The 15,876-nt window shown below is 39.9% G+C and overlaps 1 protein-coding gene across 2 annotated transcripts in view; it reads left to right on the plus strand.

The window, feature by feature from the left end:
• Positions 1-15,876, plus strand: part of LOC132108064 (mediator of RNA polymerase II transcription subunit 13-like) — a 29,310-nt gene that overhangs the window by 12,515 nt on the left and 919 nt on the right. The window contains exons 10-29 of one of the 2 annotated variants that reach the window (XM_059514538.1): positions 943-1,159; positions 1,249-1,279; positions 1,377-1,498; positions 1,795-1,879; positions 2,566-2,759; positions 2,850-3,049; positions 3,919-4,823; positions 5,414-5,581; positions 5,662-5,885; positions 6,253-6,442; positions 6,520-6,844; positions 6,926-7,142; positions 7,223-7,414; positions 10,695-10,918; positions 11,007-11,149; positions 11,230-11,388; positions 11,526-11,669; positions 11,760-11,920; positions 14,060-14,224; positions 14,366-14,466. In XM_059514538.1, the coding sequence (XP_059370521.1) occupies positions 943-1,159; positions 1,249-1,279; positions 1,377-1,498; positions 1,795-1,879; positions 2,566-2,759; positions 2,850-3,049; positions 3,919-4,823; positions 5,414-5,581; positions 5,662-5,885; positions 6,253-6,442; positions 6,520-6,844; positions 6,926-7,142; positions 7,223-7,414; positions 10,695-10,918; positions 11,007-11,149; positions 11,230-11,388; positions 11,526-11,669; positions 11,760-11,920; positions 14,060-14,224; positions 14,366-14,466 (4,167 nt within the window). Of the gene's footprint in view, positions 1-942; positions 1,160-1,248; positions 1,280-1,376; positions 1,499-1,794; positions 1,880-2,565; positions 2,760-2,849; positions 3,050-3,918; positions 4,824-5,413; positions 5,582-5,661; positions 5,886-6,252; positions 6,443-6,519; positions 6,845-6,925; positions 7,143-7,222; positions 7,415-10,694; positions 10,919-11,006; positions 11,150-11,229; positions 11,389-11,525; positions 11,921-14,059; positions 14,225-14,365; positions 14,467-15,876 lie in introns of both variants that reach the window. The other variant, XM_059514537.1, reaches the window with a different exon arrangement.

Genomic DNA, 15,876 nt, shown 5'->3' on the forward strand with positions numbered 1-15,876 from the left:
TATATAGTGTTAATTATGATATTATTGCACTAAATGCCAACAACACATTTTTTACCTTGAGAAGTGCAATTAAAAATAAATTAAGTTATTTGGCTTTGTAGAACTGAATACCAACATTTTTCGTTTGGCAGACGAAATGGATCCTCATAAAAAACATTTAATTGCTGTTCAAAACATGTCCTTGCCTTTTTAAAAAAGGAAGCTTTTTTTTTAACTTGCCTAAGAATAGGTCAGCATTTTAACATCTTAATAAAGTAAAAGGCAAGTAATGCTTCCATAAAGAACATTACTTTGGCCCTTTTGCAAGACGTTTTGCTTCAGTGGTTGTCAATAACATCAGGCAGTCCTACTAATTGGTAATGTTAGTTGATTGCAGTGGCAGATAGGTTAAATTGGACCCTCCTTCTGGCCCAATATTATGGTGCACTCTGTGTGACCTAATGAACAGATAAATAGTCAGCAGCTGCTGAAACAATGACCACTGACTATGTCAGCGTCAGGAGGGTTCACTCTCAGGTTTTGGCTACACACTTGATGTTTTGATTTAGTGGCTTTGGCTGGCCATAGGGCAGGTTTATAACCATCATTTTTATTATTATGTAAATATATTTATTGAGATGTGGCAATCTATTATAAAAATATAATATGCATGTTTTAGATTTTACAAAGAAAAAAAAAGTTAGATTACATATTTATTAAAAACATTAAATTAACACTGGTATGTATTAAAGTACTAATTTCTTGAAAAGGAAACTACAGTTATTGGTCTGTCTAAAGCTTTTAGTTCTATTAATATTAAAAAGTGTCACATTTGTCACATTCACATTAAACTATTAAGCTATCATGGTAAATACAAAAAGTAGTAGTGGTGTAACTGATCGGTTATTATTGTTTTTTTTGTGCTAACTAGAGAGGTAACATTGTTTGGGGTGATTTTTGCAGGTTTATGTCCTCCTCCAAAAGGCCTCTGAAAGTGTCGGAAGAACTTGTGAAGATGTACGAGCAAAAGAAAAACCAGCATTTCTCTGCAGCTGTGTGCGATGGAGACCAGGAGCGTGAATCTGATCCTTATGCTTTTGTGGAAGGAGACGAGGAGTTTACTTTCTCTGATAAAGACAAAAAGCCTGGAGCCGAGAGGGAGACCGGGAAGAAAAATAAGGTCTGGCAGTGATTTTCATCCAAAAATGTTATGTGGTTAGGTTTCTCAAAGTGAGACGTCTTATTTATTTTTCATTCATTTTCTTTTAGAGGGATGATGGCAGTGGGTTATCTTCTGATGGTGAGTATTATTTCCTCATGCTTAAATTGATAAAAAATCAATTAATTGTTTCTGGAAATGTTTTTGAGGGTTGTCTTGAACACACCTTTTCACACAGATGCCCAGGGGTCAGGTGGCAGTAAACCACTTCCTACCACCAGCTTGATTCATGAGACAGATCTGGTCGTGTCCATTAATGACCTGGACAACCTTTTTAACTCTGACGAGGATGACCTGACGGTTAGTACTCGTATGAGCTCGCCAGCTACCTGTGATGTGGAAAGTGAGAATGCTAGCGGTCCTAACTTAACTAAAGCGTAACATCATAATCCACTTTTTGGTATGAATCACATTTGTGAAGCTCCAGCAGTTATGAATCTGTTGGATACAGGGATATTCAAATTGAAGCCAAATTTTCTAATGATCTCCAGCCTCATTAGAAAAACTTTTAGATGGTCATAAAGTTCTTTATTTGCTGAACTAGGGGAAACAGTAGAGCAATCAAAGTGAGCATTTATTTGTCTTACTCCAAACAGCCTGGATCCAGGAGAGCTGCTGGTGGAGCAGAGGAAAAATTTGGAGGGAAAGAACCAAAACCTGCAGCGCCAGACCCCCTGCCTTGTATGTGCCTCAATTCTTGACCCCTGCTGAATCTGCATCATTACTGATACATGTGTTTTAATAACTGTTACTTGGAGTGTGTGAGCACTTTGGTTTAGAATATGTCAGAATGAGATCCTATTATCCATAGAGAAATTAGGAATTTTGAACTTTATGCTGTTAAATTTGTAGAAATGCCTTATATATTGGATATTATAAATATCATTTAAACATTAAATGAATATAAATATTAGAATATCAGAATATAAGTATTCGATGCAAAGTTTGGAAATGAGTTGCTTTGGCAACTAACAGATAAAATAAAGCACTGAAATGTACTTCATAAACCAAGAAAAAGGTTTTAATTATTTTTTTAATTTTAGAACTTAAAAAAGTACAAAAGTTCATATAGCAAAATTACTAAAACGTAAACTAGAATAAAAACTGAAAATATTAAAATAAAAGCAATTTTTTAAAAGTTTAATGATTTACTATAACAGTAACTGCTGTAATAACTGATTGTAACAGTTTTAAAAAAAGTTCTTATGTTTTTTATTTTTATTAGGAAATACTATTTTGTTACACAAAAACTGTTTTAGTGCTGCACAAGTCATCACAGACTGAGACGTTAATGGCAAGCATCTGTTACCTATTTTCTGTTTATAGTGCCAAAATTCTGTTCCTTCATTGTGTGTTTATTGATCTAGGCTCTGCTGACCTGCACCAGATGTTCCCAACCCCTCCGTCACTGGAGCAGCACATCATCATGGGCTACTCTCCTATAAACATGGGCAATACAGAATCAGCAGCTGGCCTTTCTCTCTTGGATGGGGCCATCTGCGGGAACTTCAAGATGGAGGTGGAGGAGGGTTTCTGCAGCCCCAAACCCTCAGAGATTAAGGTAGGACTTAATTACTGCTGTCAATTCCCAGGGATATTTTTAGGAAGAGGTATTGTGTGACACAAGACTCTTTCTTTATCGTATCTTCAGGACTTCTCCTACGTGTTTAAACCAGAGTCCTGCCAAGCACTCGTCGGCTGCTCCCTTTACGCCCCTCTGAAGATGCTGCCCAGCCAGTGTATGCTTCCCATCAAGCTTCCAGAAGAGTGTGTGTACCGGCCCAGCTGGACAGTCGGCAAACTGGAGATGCTGCAGCCGATGGCAGCTATGACCTTCCTCAACAAGGACAGGTACAACAGCCAAGAAATCAGGGATTTTCTTCATCCTCTTCAACCTAAAAGATTTTAGTGTTTCACAGTGTTGATTGTTCTTTTGCAAAAAAAAAAAAAACAATTAATGAGACATTGACTTATTCAAGCTTTCATCAGCTTGTTGGCATGCATGGAAGCCTAAAAGGCTTTTAAACAGATTGATTTACCTTATTTAGGAGGAGTGGGGGGGGGGGGGGGGGGTTGTGCATATTTAGCAGGTGGTGGTAAGTAAGTAGGTCAGGTTTTTAACAAGCGCAGAGCACACTCTTCTCTGCTGTTTATGGTCCAAGCAGCTGCCATCCCAAAATAGACTTTCAGTATTAATGATAGTGCTGCCTTAATTGAGGAATGTGTCCAGAGCATTGAATTAGAATTTAGGATGTGTGCCTATATCTAACTACAACTAACTTTGATGAAGTTTTTGATCCACTTCAAATGTTGGCTACTGTAGATAAGCTGAATCTTTCTTGCGCACATCCAAAAAAACACTTTACTATACCTACCTAATCTGTTTCTATTGGCCCGACAGCGATGACGTATGTTGCAGCTTTTATGCTGAATCTAAAGAAAGTTTGGCAGTGAATCACTTTAAAAACTTGTCTTAAGGAGGATTTTATGAGGTAACTATAGATTTTCCACTGTGTGATGTGCAAAAAGTGGCCAAATATGTTTTTCCCATAATTTTAGATAATATACCTTTTTTTTTTTTTAAATACTTTTTTTATACTAAGTCTTCTGTCACACAGTTCGCTTGAAATGTACGCTTGTACTATTTATCTTCCGAATAAATGCCAGTTGGTTTGATATCGTAGCCACTATTTGTAACACTTTCTCCTTTTCTTTAACAGTAACATCCCTAGTGTAGGAAGTGCAGTGGAGCAGGACCAGAGCTGCACCCCTCAGACACACAACACCTTCATGTCTAACAGCGCCCCGCCCAGCAACAGCGGCGCTGGCATCCTGCCCTCCCCTGCCACCCCTCGAATATCTGCCCCAACGCCACGAACCCCCCGGACCCCACGCACCCCCAGAGGCCCTGCCAGCGTCCAAAGCTCGCTGAAATACGAGAACTCCGACCTCTACTCTCCCGCCTCTACCCCCTCCACCTGCAGACCTTTAAATTCGGTAGAGCCGGCCACCGTGCCCTCCATCCCAGAAGCTCACAGCCTATATGTCACCCTCATCCTCTCCGAGTCAGTCATGAACCTCTTCAAGGACTGCAACTTTGACAGCTGTTGCATCTGCGTCTGCAACATGGACATTACGGGGGCGGATGTGGGTGTCTACATCAGAGATCCCAACATGGATTCGCAGTACTCAAGCATGGACCCCTGCTCCTGTGGTTTTAGCGCGGTCATGAACCGACGCTATGGCAACGGGGCAGGCCTCTTTCTGGAGGACGAGCTGGACATCATGGGACGGGGTTCGGATGCCGGACGGGAGACTGAGAAGCACTTTGAGGCTGTACGCACAGCCTCTCATCAGAGAGGGGCGGCCATTAAAGAGCAGGTCCCGGATGATCTAATCCTCCTGCTGCAGGATCTGTGCACTAACCCCTTCTCCCCAATCATCAGGCCAGAACATCCCAGCACCAGTCTCAAGCCCCCCATGCGCCTGGAGGAGAGGGACTATTACAGTGACTGCTACTTGGCTTTGGAGCATGGCAGGCAGTTCATGGACAACATGTCTGGAGGAAAAGTCGATGAGACACTGGTCAAGAGCTCCTCTTTACACCACTGGGCCCAACGCAATGGTGAGACTTCCTCTGTTTTTTTTGTTTTTGTTTTTTATTCTTTTACTTTTACACTGCTCATTCAGTGCAAGGTTTTTAGCAATGGTTATACACCAAAGAGCCGGGGTCCACAAGATGACTAAAAATAATTTAAATTAATAATAGCTTAATATAACAAACAATTTCTTATTTTTTGCATTGAGTGATATTTTTTTCAAATCATGAACTTTGTGTACCTTCAGCACAGTTTTGCAGTGCAGGCTGCAGTATTAATAATATTATTATTATTTAGGGCTGAAACGATTCCTCGAGTAACTCGATTACAAAAAATTATCGAGCCAAATTCCTCATTTGTAGATTGAAAGATTAAATAGGGAGTAGCGCTGTTTCATTCTGCCTTTGTCATATAAACATTATATTTAACTTTTAACAAGCTCTTGTTATCGTTTTGTCAAGGAAAACGATATAGCGATAATTACCCGTATCGTTTTATCGACCAGCCCTAGTTGTGAGTCTTGCTTATGACGTTCATCTGGGTAAATGGGTTTATGAGTAAATCTATTTGAAGCCAAATCTGGTGTTTGTAAACACTCCTCTCTGTGTTCTTGCAGCTTTCGATATGAACATGCTGTTCTCCCAGGACGTGCTGAGGATGCTGCTGTCACTGCAGCCTGTCCTGCAGGACACCATCCAGAAGAAGAGGTCTGTGCGCTCTTGGGGAGTCCAGGGCCCCCTCACCTGGCAGCAGTTCCACAAGATGGCTGGCAGGGGATCGTACGGTAGGCATGACTCAACACACACCATCCTCTGCATCATTTCTATATGATATAGGCATATTTACACAACTCTTTTCTCTCAGGCACAGATGAATCTCCAGAGCCCCTCCCCATCCCCACCTTACTGGTGGGTAATGAGTATGACTTTGTGGTGCTGTCTCCTTTTGCTCTGCCTTACTGGGAGAAGCTTCTGCTGGACCCCTACAGCTCTCAGCGGGATATCGGATACATGGTGGTGTGTCCTGACAACGAAGCCCTGCTTAATGGAGCCAGAACTTTCTTCAGAGATTTGACAGCTGTATATGAGGTTAGAATGTGCTAAATTAAGTACTCGCAATGTGATTTGTGCTTTTTTTTTGGTGTATTTTGCATAATAATATATATTATGTTCAACTTTATCCGCATTTGTACAGTACACTTGTGTAAATCTATTATAAACTATATATCAAATCTCAGCTGCCTGCATTTTCATTGCATAATGAAAAAAATATAAATACACGTCCAGTTTTTCATATGAACTTGGATGTCTACCTTTTTCCACATTTGTACAGCACACTCATGTAAAACAATTATATGGTATATTGAACATGAATTTCATGGTTTTCAGTAAAAATTTATTGTGAAAGCACTATACAAATAAAATTGACTTGACATGATTTATTATTGTTCAACAGTCCTGTCGGCTCGGTCAGCACAGGCCCATCGCCAAGTCTCACGCTGATGGCATTGTGACGGTGAGCGATATTGGATCCAAAGCTCTCACGGACCAGACTCTCGCTGACTGGTTCCCAAAAACCATCAACAGCAGCAGTGAGGTGTTTAACAAGCTCAAATTCTACGCACAAGTGTGCCGTCACGACTTGGGTATGTGCACAATCAAATTATGATGTTGTGTGGACAAGGTAAATGCAGCAGCCTAATACTATTTCTTATCTCTTCAGCATCCATTCTGGCATCCCAGTCTTTGGACAGTTCACTGCTTTCCCAGCGAAACCCAACCAGCTCTACGCAAACTTCCAACTCTGGCAGCCCTGTAACGGCAGCTCAAAGCTCAACCCCATCCACCAACAGCACCTCTAACACTACCAGCACCACATCCACCACCTCTTCCTCCTGCTCTCAGGGCATAGGCACCATGCCGTCTTCCAAGCCCAACTCACTGCCTCCTTTCGGGGGCTTGCAGCCCAGCCAGCTGAGTGCAGGAACTCTGGGGGACGGCACATCGGCCACCAGCCAACCTCAGTTCCAGTCTGAGCCTGCAGAGAGGTACCAATTTTCACATCCAAACAATCTTGTTACTGATTCTCTCAGATGTGATCTCTGATCTGTGGTTTATCTGCCTCACAGTACAATGGAGAGAGAGAAGGTTGGGGTGCCAACTGACGGAGACTCCCATGCTGTCACCTATCCTCCCGCTATAGTGATCTACATCGTAAACCCATTCAGCTATGAGGAGACAGGCCAAGGCGGCAATTCCAGTGTGTGGACAATGGGTCTTCTTCGCTGTTATCTAGAGATGCTTCAGTCTCTTCCCTCTCACATCAGGAATGCCGTATATGTCCAAGTAAGAACCTATCTGATCCGTGATTTCTGACTCTTAACGTCACATTGCTTGGCTCTAAACATCCTGTTTTCTTCTGCCAGATTATACCCAGCCAGTACTTACTGCAGCCGGTCTGGAGTGAGGAGAGCCATATATATGCACAGCATCTGAAGTCTCTGGCTTTCTCAGTTTACACTCAGTGCAGACGGCGTCTGGCAACCTCCACTAACGTCAAAACGCTAACAGGCTTCGGCCCCGGCCTGGCCATTGACACTGCACTACAGAGTAAAGAGGTACTTCTAATAATTGCCAATATATTAGACAAAGGCTTTTCAAATTAACAGCTTTTAATATCATATTTCCGTTACTTTCATTCTTTTTATAAATGTAATTAGGGGTTCAAAGGGAGTCCTAGAAGGTCTGTGATAAAGTTCAGAGGAAAAAAATTATATTAATAAAGAATGGAAAGTATTCCCAGCGCTTCACTTTACACCCTTATTTCAAAATGGATTAAATTCATTATTTTCCTCAAAATTCTACAAAAAATATCCCATAATGACAATGTGAAAAAAAAGCTTTTGAAAAGTTTGAAATCTTTGCAAATTTATTAAAATAAAAAACAAAACAAATCACATGAACACTCAAATTTTAGCTCAGGTGCATCCTGTTTCCACTAATCATCCCTGAGAAGTTTCTACAGCTTGATTGGAGTCCACTTGTGGTTAATTCAGTTGACTGGACATTGTTTAGATAGGCACACACTTGTCTATATAAGGTTTCACAGTTAACAGTGCATGTCAGAGCACAAACCAAGCCATGAAGTCCAAGGAATTGACTTCAGACCACTGTGACAGGATTGTATAGAGGCACTGATCTGGGGAAGGGTACAGAAATCTTTCTGCAGCATTGAAGGTTCACAGAAACAAGTCTCTGTGACCTTTTAATGGAAGAAGTTTGAAATGACCATCTTACCTGAGTTACCCTCCTTGCAAATTGAACAATTGTTGGAGAAGGACTTCTACTTAGGACTGGTGACCAAGAACCTTATGGTCACTCTAGTTGAGCTCTGTGATCATATATGCAGATGAGAGAGACCTACAGAACCAATCTGGGCTGAGACCAGCAGGGGGTGTTCACCCTGTAGTCTGTGTGGGTCCTAGCACCCCAGTATGGTGATGGGAATACTATGCTGACAAAAAAGCACCATTATGAGATGTTAAACCAAGGTCCCTACTCTCTGTGATCATTAAAAATCTCAAGATGTCCTTTGAAAAAGAGTAGGGATATAACCCTGGCCCATTGGCCTCGGTCTATCATGATGGCCTTCTAATCATCCCCATATTCTGACTGGCTTCATCACTCTCCTCTTCACCAATAAGCGTGTGTGTTGGGCATTCTGACACAATCATCCAGCTGGATTCTGCACACTGGTGGTGGATGAGGAGTTTCCTCCTATGTAAAGTGCTCAGAGTACCCGGAAACTGCTGTATGTAAGGAATTATTAATGAAAACCCAGGCCAAAGCATTCAGAAGCTCAGACTGGACAGAAGGTTCACCTTCTAACAGAACAGTGACCCGAAGCACACAGCAAGAGTTGCCCAGCCACAGCCTGGTCTTGAACCTAATCAAATATTTCTGGAGAAACCTGAACATCTGCGTCTGCCCCATCCATCCTGATAGAGCTTGAGAGGTGAAGAGATGAGGAGAAGAATGGCATATAATTGACAAATGAGGATGATCAAAGCTTGTCACATCATAAGCCTAAAGATAATAACCCAGAAAGATTTGAGGCTGTAATTGGTGCCAAAGGTGCTTTAATAAAGTATTGAGAGCAATACTTATGTGATATATATTATTATAATTTTTTTTTTTTTGTATCAATTTGCAAAGATTTCAAACAAACTTTTTTCACGTTGTCATTATGGGATATTGTTTGTAGAATTTTGAGGAAAATAATGAATTTAATCCATTTTGGAATAAGGCTGTAACATAAAATGTGGAAAAAGTGAAGCACTGTGAATGCTTTCCGTATGGACTGTATATGTGTTTTTATCTTTTTATATAAATAATTAAATATTATTTAAAAAAATTACAATTATTTTAATATTATGTTCTGTAAAAAAAAGTTTTTAATCTTATTGGTCACAGTATGAAAGCATCTTTATACATGAAAATAGACATTATCAGTCTAAAGTTTGCAATAATATGATTTTTGAATGTGTTTGAATTCTCATCAAGGCTACCTTTTATTTGATCAAAAATACAATATTGTTACATTTTCTACAGATTTACAGTATGTCTTCTATTTTTTCTATTTTAATATTTAATTGTAATATTTAATTCAGTATTTTTAATAGCATTTATTACTGGTGCTCAGTTAATAATCATGGTACTGATACCTTTTTTGGGATTCTCAGATGAATAGAAAGTTCAATTAACAAGATTAATATGAAATATAACATTGTCTTTACTGTCATTTTCAATCCATTTTAATGACTCCTTGATGAATTAAAGTGCCCCTATTATGGATTTTTGAAAATTACCTGTAACACAGCTCTTAAGTGAATGAAAACATCCTGCAAAGTTTTAAATCTAAAAGTGCACTGTGGACGTTTTTGGAGTTGGAGGAGAAAAGTGCTAGGAGTTTTTAAAGACATACCCCGTCTTGAACCGTTGTACACACAATATGCATGTGCCTCGCAGAGCTAGACAACGGGACTTCTTACAGCAGTGATGCGCTGACTTTACTGAATAGCGATTGGCTCTTTCATTCAGAAGGTGGGGCTTCTTGCGATTGAGCGGCCATATTAAGCGTTGCATTTTTCCCCATTCAAAACTATAAGTGTGACAAGTCTTGGGTATCTGTTCGCTCGCAATTGTCTAGAAATGTATCGGTGAATAGTGAATGTTTGTTATTGTTATTACTTGTAGTTCTGATAAAGAATAGAGCAATACGTTGGTGTACAAACTGCAGTGCTTTATCAATACATTTCTGTATTGGGCTAACACATATACCATGGCTTTCTGGGTGTTTACTCCACCAAGCTGTGGGCTAGTAATGGTGATGGGCTTTCTGTTATTAACCTGCGCTGCACGCAGTAGACCAATCACTACAGACTGTGTCATCAGACCAATCACCGCAGTTTAAAAGTGGGGTTTTGAAAAAATTTATCGTTAAAGGAATAATTTGAGAGTTGAGTAAAAAGGAAAAAATAAATGCATATTTTATGAAAATGAAAGTGTTTTTGACCTTGCATGCATGTCAACCTGTTATTGGGGACTCCCAAAAACCAAATATGACCCTTACAGTTTTCTTACCCTAAACTTTTCAGCATTCATAATAAGAGCGGTTTCTTGAGCTTTTGACCAGTAGCATATAGCTGCCTTATTTTAAAGCAAAAGTTTTTCAGAAGGATCATCTCTTTTTGGGGTCTGTGGCATCAAAAAAAGAGGCTTGAACCTGAGATTACACACAAATCATTTTCCAGAAAAAAGATCAGTTGGTGCAGTTTTCATACATAAATAAGGTGTAATAAATCATAGTTTTGACCTCTTGGTCCTTGCCCTCCTCAGAGACCAGAGTGTTTACATCTCTATGCACCGCCGTTCGTCCTGGCACCAGTGAAGGATAAACAAACAGAGCTGGGTGAGACTTTTGGAGAGGCTGCCCAGAAATACAACGTCCTGTTTGTGGCCTACTGCCTGTCACATGACCAGAGGTGGCTCCTGGCTTCATGCACAGACCAGTACGGAGAGCTGCTGGAAACCTGCGTCATCAGCATCGACGTACCCAACCGGTGAGCACTCAAGAGTTCTTTCTTTGACTTGGTTTGCTCAAGCCCGGGCCTCTGTTTGTGACTGGGGCCTTTGTGTGTTTTCACACAGAGCTCGGAGGAAAAAGGGCTCTGCACGACGACAGGGCCTCCAGAAGCTTTGGGAATGGTGCCTGGGCCTCGTACAGATGACATCACTTCCTTGGCGCATTGTGATTGGCCGGCTCGGAAGGATAGGTCACGGGGAGTTACGTGGTAGGTTTTGCAATTATTCCAAGTGTTTTGCATTATGTGCCTTTTGCTATTGATCTAACTGCTGTTTTGACTCCAATCAGATTGGAGTATTATGTTGAGTAGGCGAAACTTGCAGTCTCTCAGCAGACGACTGAAGGAAATGTGCAGGGTGTGCGGCATCTCTGCCGCGGACAGTCCCAGCATCCTCAGTACCTGTCTAGTCGCCATGGAACCACAGGCTTCCTTTGTCATCATGCCAGGTAATTAATATGGCGCTTTCACACAGAGCGGTTGTTCTATCCTTTGTCTTTGTTCATTGTATCCTTTTAGACCTATAGAAATGTGAATATTTGATGAAAGTCCATCATTTTCCCTCCCTTGTTCTGTCTCTCCATAGACTCAGTGTCCACGGGCTCTGTGTTTGGCCGCAGCACGACCCTGAACATGCAGTCGCAGTTAAACACTCCCCAGGACACCTCCTGCACTCACATCCTCGTGTTCCCCACTTCTGCTGGCCTCCAGGCCTTCAATCCCAACAACGGTCAGACACTTTCACATCCAACCCACCAAACGCTTCTGCTTATTGCTTGTGTGTATAGCAGGCTAATATATGTTCTCATTGTGTTTGCAGATGTCACAGATGGCATGGGCGGCATGGATGGGATCTTAGACCTGCTGGCGGAGAATGACCTGGTTGATCCTGATCTCATTAACATCCTACCCAACTCTCCCACCACCTCCCCAGTACAGTCGCCAGGCTCACATTACCACCACGGAGGAGACGGCAGCAAGGTAAACTGATTCGCTCTGCATATAATGCCAATCAATATTTCTGAAACAAGTCTCTTATGTTTACTGAGGCTGCATTTATTTGTTAAAAATACAGTTAAATACTATTTTTAAATTAATTTTATTCCTATGACGTAAAGCAGAATTTGCAGCATCATTAGTCTTCAGTAGAGCTGAAACAACGAATCGATTTAATCGATAAAAATCGATTATTAAAATAGTTGTCAACTAATTTAGTCATCGATTCGTTGCTAAATAACTTTTATTTGCCGTGAGCGGCTCATTTCGTGCATATTTCAAATCTGCGGTGACCAAAGTGTGGCAGTAATGAGCCACCGGAGGTTTTACTCAGCCAGTACAGCAGGAGAAGTAGCGAATAGCCAATAGCTGGCCTCGTTTTATGTCATGTGCTTCCCGAACAGCGTCTCTGCAGCATTTAGCGGGATGTGGGAGACTGGGAGTACTTTACTTTGAGCCTTCAAAAAAGAAGTAAACTCTGCACTACTGAACTGTTTAAGGGGACGTTCACATATCGCGTCTTTTGCGCGCTCAAGTTCGTTATTTCCAACACCGCACCGCATCGAGTTAAAAACATCTCAACTTTTCAGAATGCTGCAAGCGCATCGCGGGTCATGTGACAAGAACTAACCAATCAGCTTCATCCTTTCCCGTAACAACGTTAAAAGCTCAGTCAAGATGAAAGGAACAGCTGATCATAGTTGTATATGGATTTCCATTTTGAAATAAATTTAGTAGCAGAGCTACTGCAAGCGATTTTTTGAGCTGCAAATCCATTTATCCTTTGCTGAAATTTCCGCGTCTTCAAGCAGAGAGCACGTCATGGTTGCTTAGCAAAGGCAGACGCCTCAGGGGCGCAACTGCACGAGCGCTTTGGAAAGGAGGAGAAAGCGGCGCGCCTAGCGTTTTCCACGCGTTTTTAGGCACGATATGTGAACGGCCCCTAAGACTTTTATTTGTGCAGATTCTCCAGTACAATGTTGTTTGCAAATGTTTAGTCGTAAAAGCTGATAACATTGCTTTTTAACAGTTAACATTTAAAGCTTTACAAACATGTTCTGTGATCAGTTTGTCGTTTACCAGTTCAAAATTCAGTCGTGCAGCCTAATTATGACTGAATGAGAGAGGTAAATGTTTAAAGATATTTGAAATGCACTTTTTTTCTAAGTATTCACTGCTCTTTTTCACACAGCAGGTTTTTGTGTGTGACTGTCCAATTTTTTTTTCTGGACAACCTTCTGATGGATTTTACTTTAAATTGTGAGTTCCATTCAGGTTTCATGCCACTGGCACTTTATTCGAAGGATTGTTTACAATTTCACAGCAAAAGCTATAAAGCTGTTTCCCAGTAAATAATAAAATACAATGCACTGCAATTTTATTCTGTTTTATCCTTATTCTTCGTGAAAATATGTTCTGAAAGATTCCTTAATAAGCTTCGTTCGGGATGTTAAACTACTTTAGGAGCTCTAAGGACTGCCATGGTGAAAACATTATTTTAAATCTCCTTGTGAAATTTCAATATGAGTATGGGTCAGTGTTCTGATTGCAGAAGAGTTCGACAAAGGATTACTAACACAATAAAACAACTCCAGGTATATTTTTGATTAGGATATGACAGTGCAAAATGGTTAAAATCTCTTAAAAATCTATGCTGAAGGATAAAGACCATTTATTAATAATTTACTTGGGGAAAAAATGGAAAAAAATAAAATATAAGTACATAAACCGATTAATCGTAAAAATAATCGACAGATTAATCGATTATCAAAATAATCGTTAGTTGCAGCCCTAGTCTTCAGTGTCACATGATTCTTCAGAAATAATTCTGATATGCTAATTTGGTGCTCAAAAAAACATTTCTTTCTCAAAAAGAAGTTTTGCTGGTTAATATTTTTTTGGAAACTATTTTTTTGATGATTGTATGATGAATAGAAGGTTTAAAAGAACAGTGTTTATTTGAAATAGAAATCTAAACTAAGTTTAGGAGTAATGAGAAATTATTTTGAATTTTATCCATGCTATTATATAACTCTTAAGTGGCTGTAGTCATTTGTCATATCTCTGAATTCTCCTCCTCGTCGTCTCTCTCTCTCTCTCTCTCTCTCTCTCTCCTGTCCTCAGGGCCAGAGCACAGACAGGATGGAGTCTCACGACGAGTCTCCCAACATCCTCCAGCAGCCCATGGCTCTGGGCTACTTTGTGTCCACGGCTAAAGCCGGCCCACTTCCTGACTGGTTCTGGTCCTCCTGCCCACAGGCAAAGAAACAATGTCCTCTCTTCCTGAAGGTAAGCTGTTCAGTTAATATAATAATAATTTCACTCCAGAGATACATTACAGCTTTATTGTCCAAATCATGTTTCTTAATCTAATCTGTTTAACAGAGCTGCAGAGGTGTCAAATAATGAATGTTTTTGTCTTCCTGTCAGGCTTCTCTGCACCTTAATGTTTCGTCAGTGCAGTCAGATGAGTTGCTGCACAGTAAACACTCTCACCCTCTGGACTCCAGCCATACATCTGATGTGCTCAGGTATCAGCTTTAACCCTTACAGACACTCTTCCTTGTCTCCCTCGTCTCTAATATATTTCTGTACATTTATGAAATAATTCCACATGGTGTAATCCTTATTGATGATATTTCATACTTGTTACAAGGAGAGCAACGGATTTATTTTAAATTCCAGACTGGATTTGATTTATGAATAAATCGCTTTCCAGAAAGTATTTCTTTTAAAGCCATTAAACACTGTTTATTTAAAGTAATAATTCACCCCACAGTCATTCTGTTTCAAACCCATGGGAATTTCATTCATCTTAAAAACACAGAAGATATTTTTACTTATTCTTTCGATTTCATTCCTAACATTAAATGTTCATTCCACCAAAACATTGACCCTTCAACCCATATGAATTAAAAAATTAGCAGAGGCCCCTTGTTGAGAACCACTGCTTAGGTTTAATTTACCGTATTTTTCGGACTATAAGTCGCACCTAAGTATGTCGCATCAGTCTAAAAATACGTCATGATGAGGAAAAAAACATATATAAGTCGCACTGGACTATAAGTCACATTTACTTAGAACCAAGAACCAAGAGAAAACATTACCGTCTACAGCCGCGAGAGGGCGCTCTATGTTTTCAGTGTAGACTACAGGAGCACAGAGCAGCATAGAGCGCCCTCTCACGACTGTAGACGGTAATGTTTGCTCTTGGTTCATTTCTCTCAGTTCATGTCAAATTAATTTTGATAAGTCGCATCTGACTATAAGTCGCAGGACCAGCCAAACTATAAAAAAGTGCGATTTATAGTCCGGAAAATACGGTAGGCCTCTAATCTCAAATCTCATCAAATATGCTCAAAAGAACTCAAGATATATACATTCATCAATGTTAATATATGAGCAAAAGTCTTATTTAAATCTGTTTAGAAATAGATTGTCTCTCTTCAGGAGACTGAAACCACTTAATTGTACTTAAAAATTGTACAAAAAAAATGAACTTTTTGAAATGTCAAAGTTTTAATGAAATGGACTTTCAGTGGAGGTGTCTTTTTTTAAAAGAATCATTAAAAAGAATTTGGAATGCTTACTTTTTAACATAATTTTTCTTGGTGAACGGATTTATGCTTATTCTAAGCAGTTTGAATAAATGCATTTCCAAAATGGTTTTATTCAAATTTCTTAGAATTAGCACAAAGAATGTGAATATTTAATGATGTCATTATCCTTTTTTCTTTTTTTGAGTGCAGAAATCATACCTCTTTTATTTATGTATGTCTGTGTGACAAATATAGCTACACCACAATAAGTTTATTAGTTTATGGTAAAATTGTGGAATCCAAATAGATGGAAATTTTATATGCAATTCAAATACACAGATCTTAAATGTAGGCCCAAATATTTTAAGTATCATAAGTCTTATGTGTTTGGAATGACATGTG

The sequence above is a fragment of the Carassius carassius genome, chromosome 28 (assembly GCF_963082965.1).
Source record: "Carassius carassius chromosome 28, fCarCar2.1, whole genome shotgun sequence".
Taxonomy (NCBI): Eukaryota; Metazoa; Chordata; class Actinopteri; order Cypriniformes; family Cyprinidae; genus Carassius; species Carassius carassius.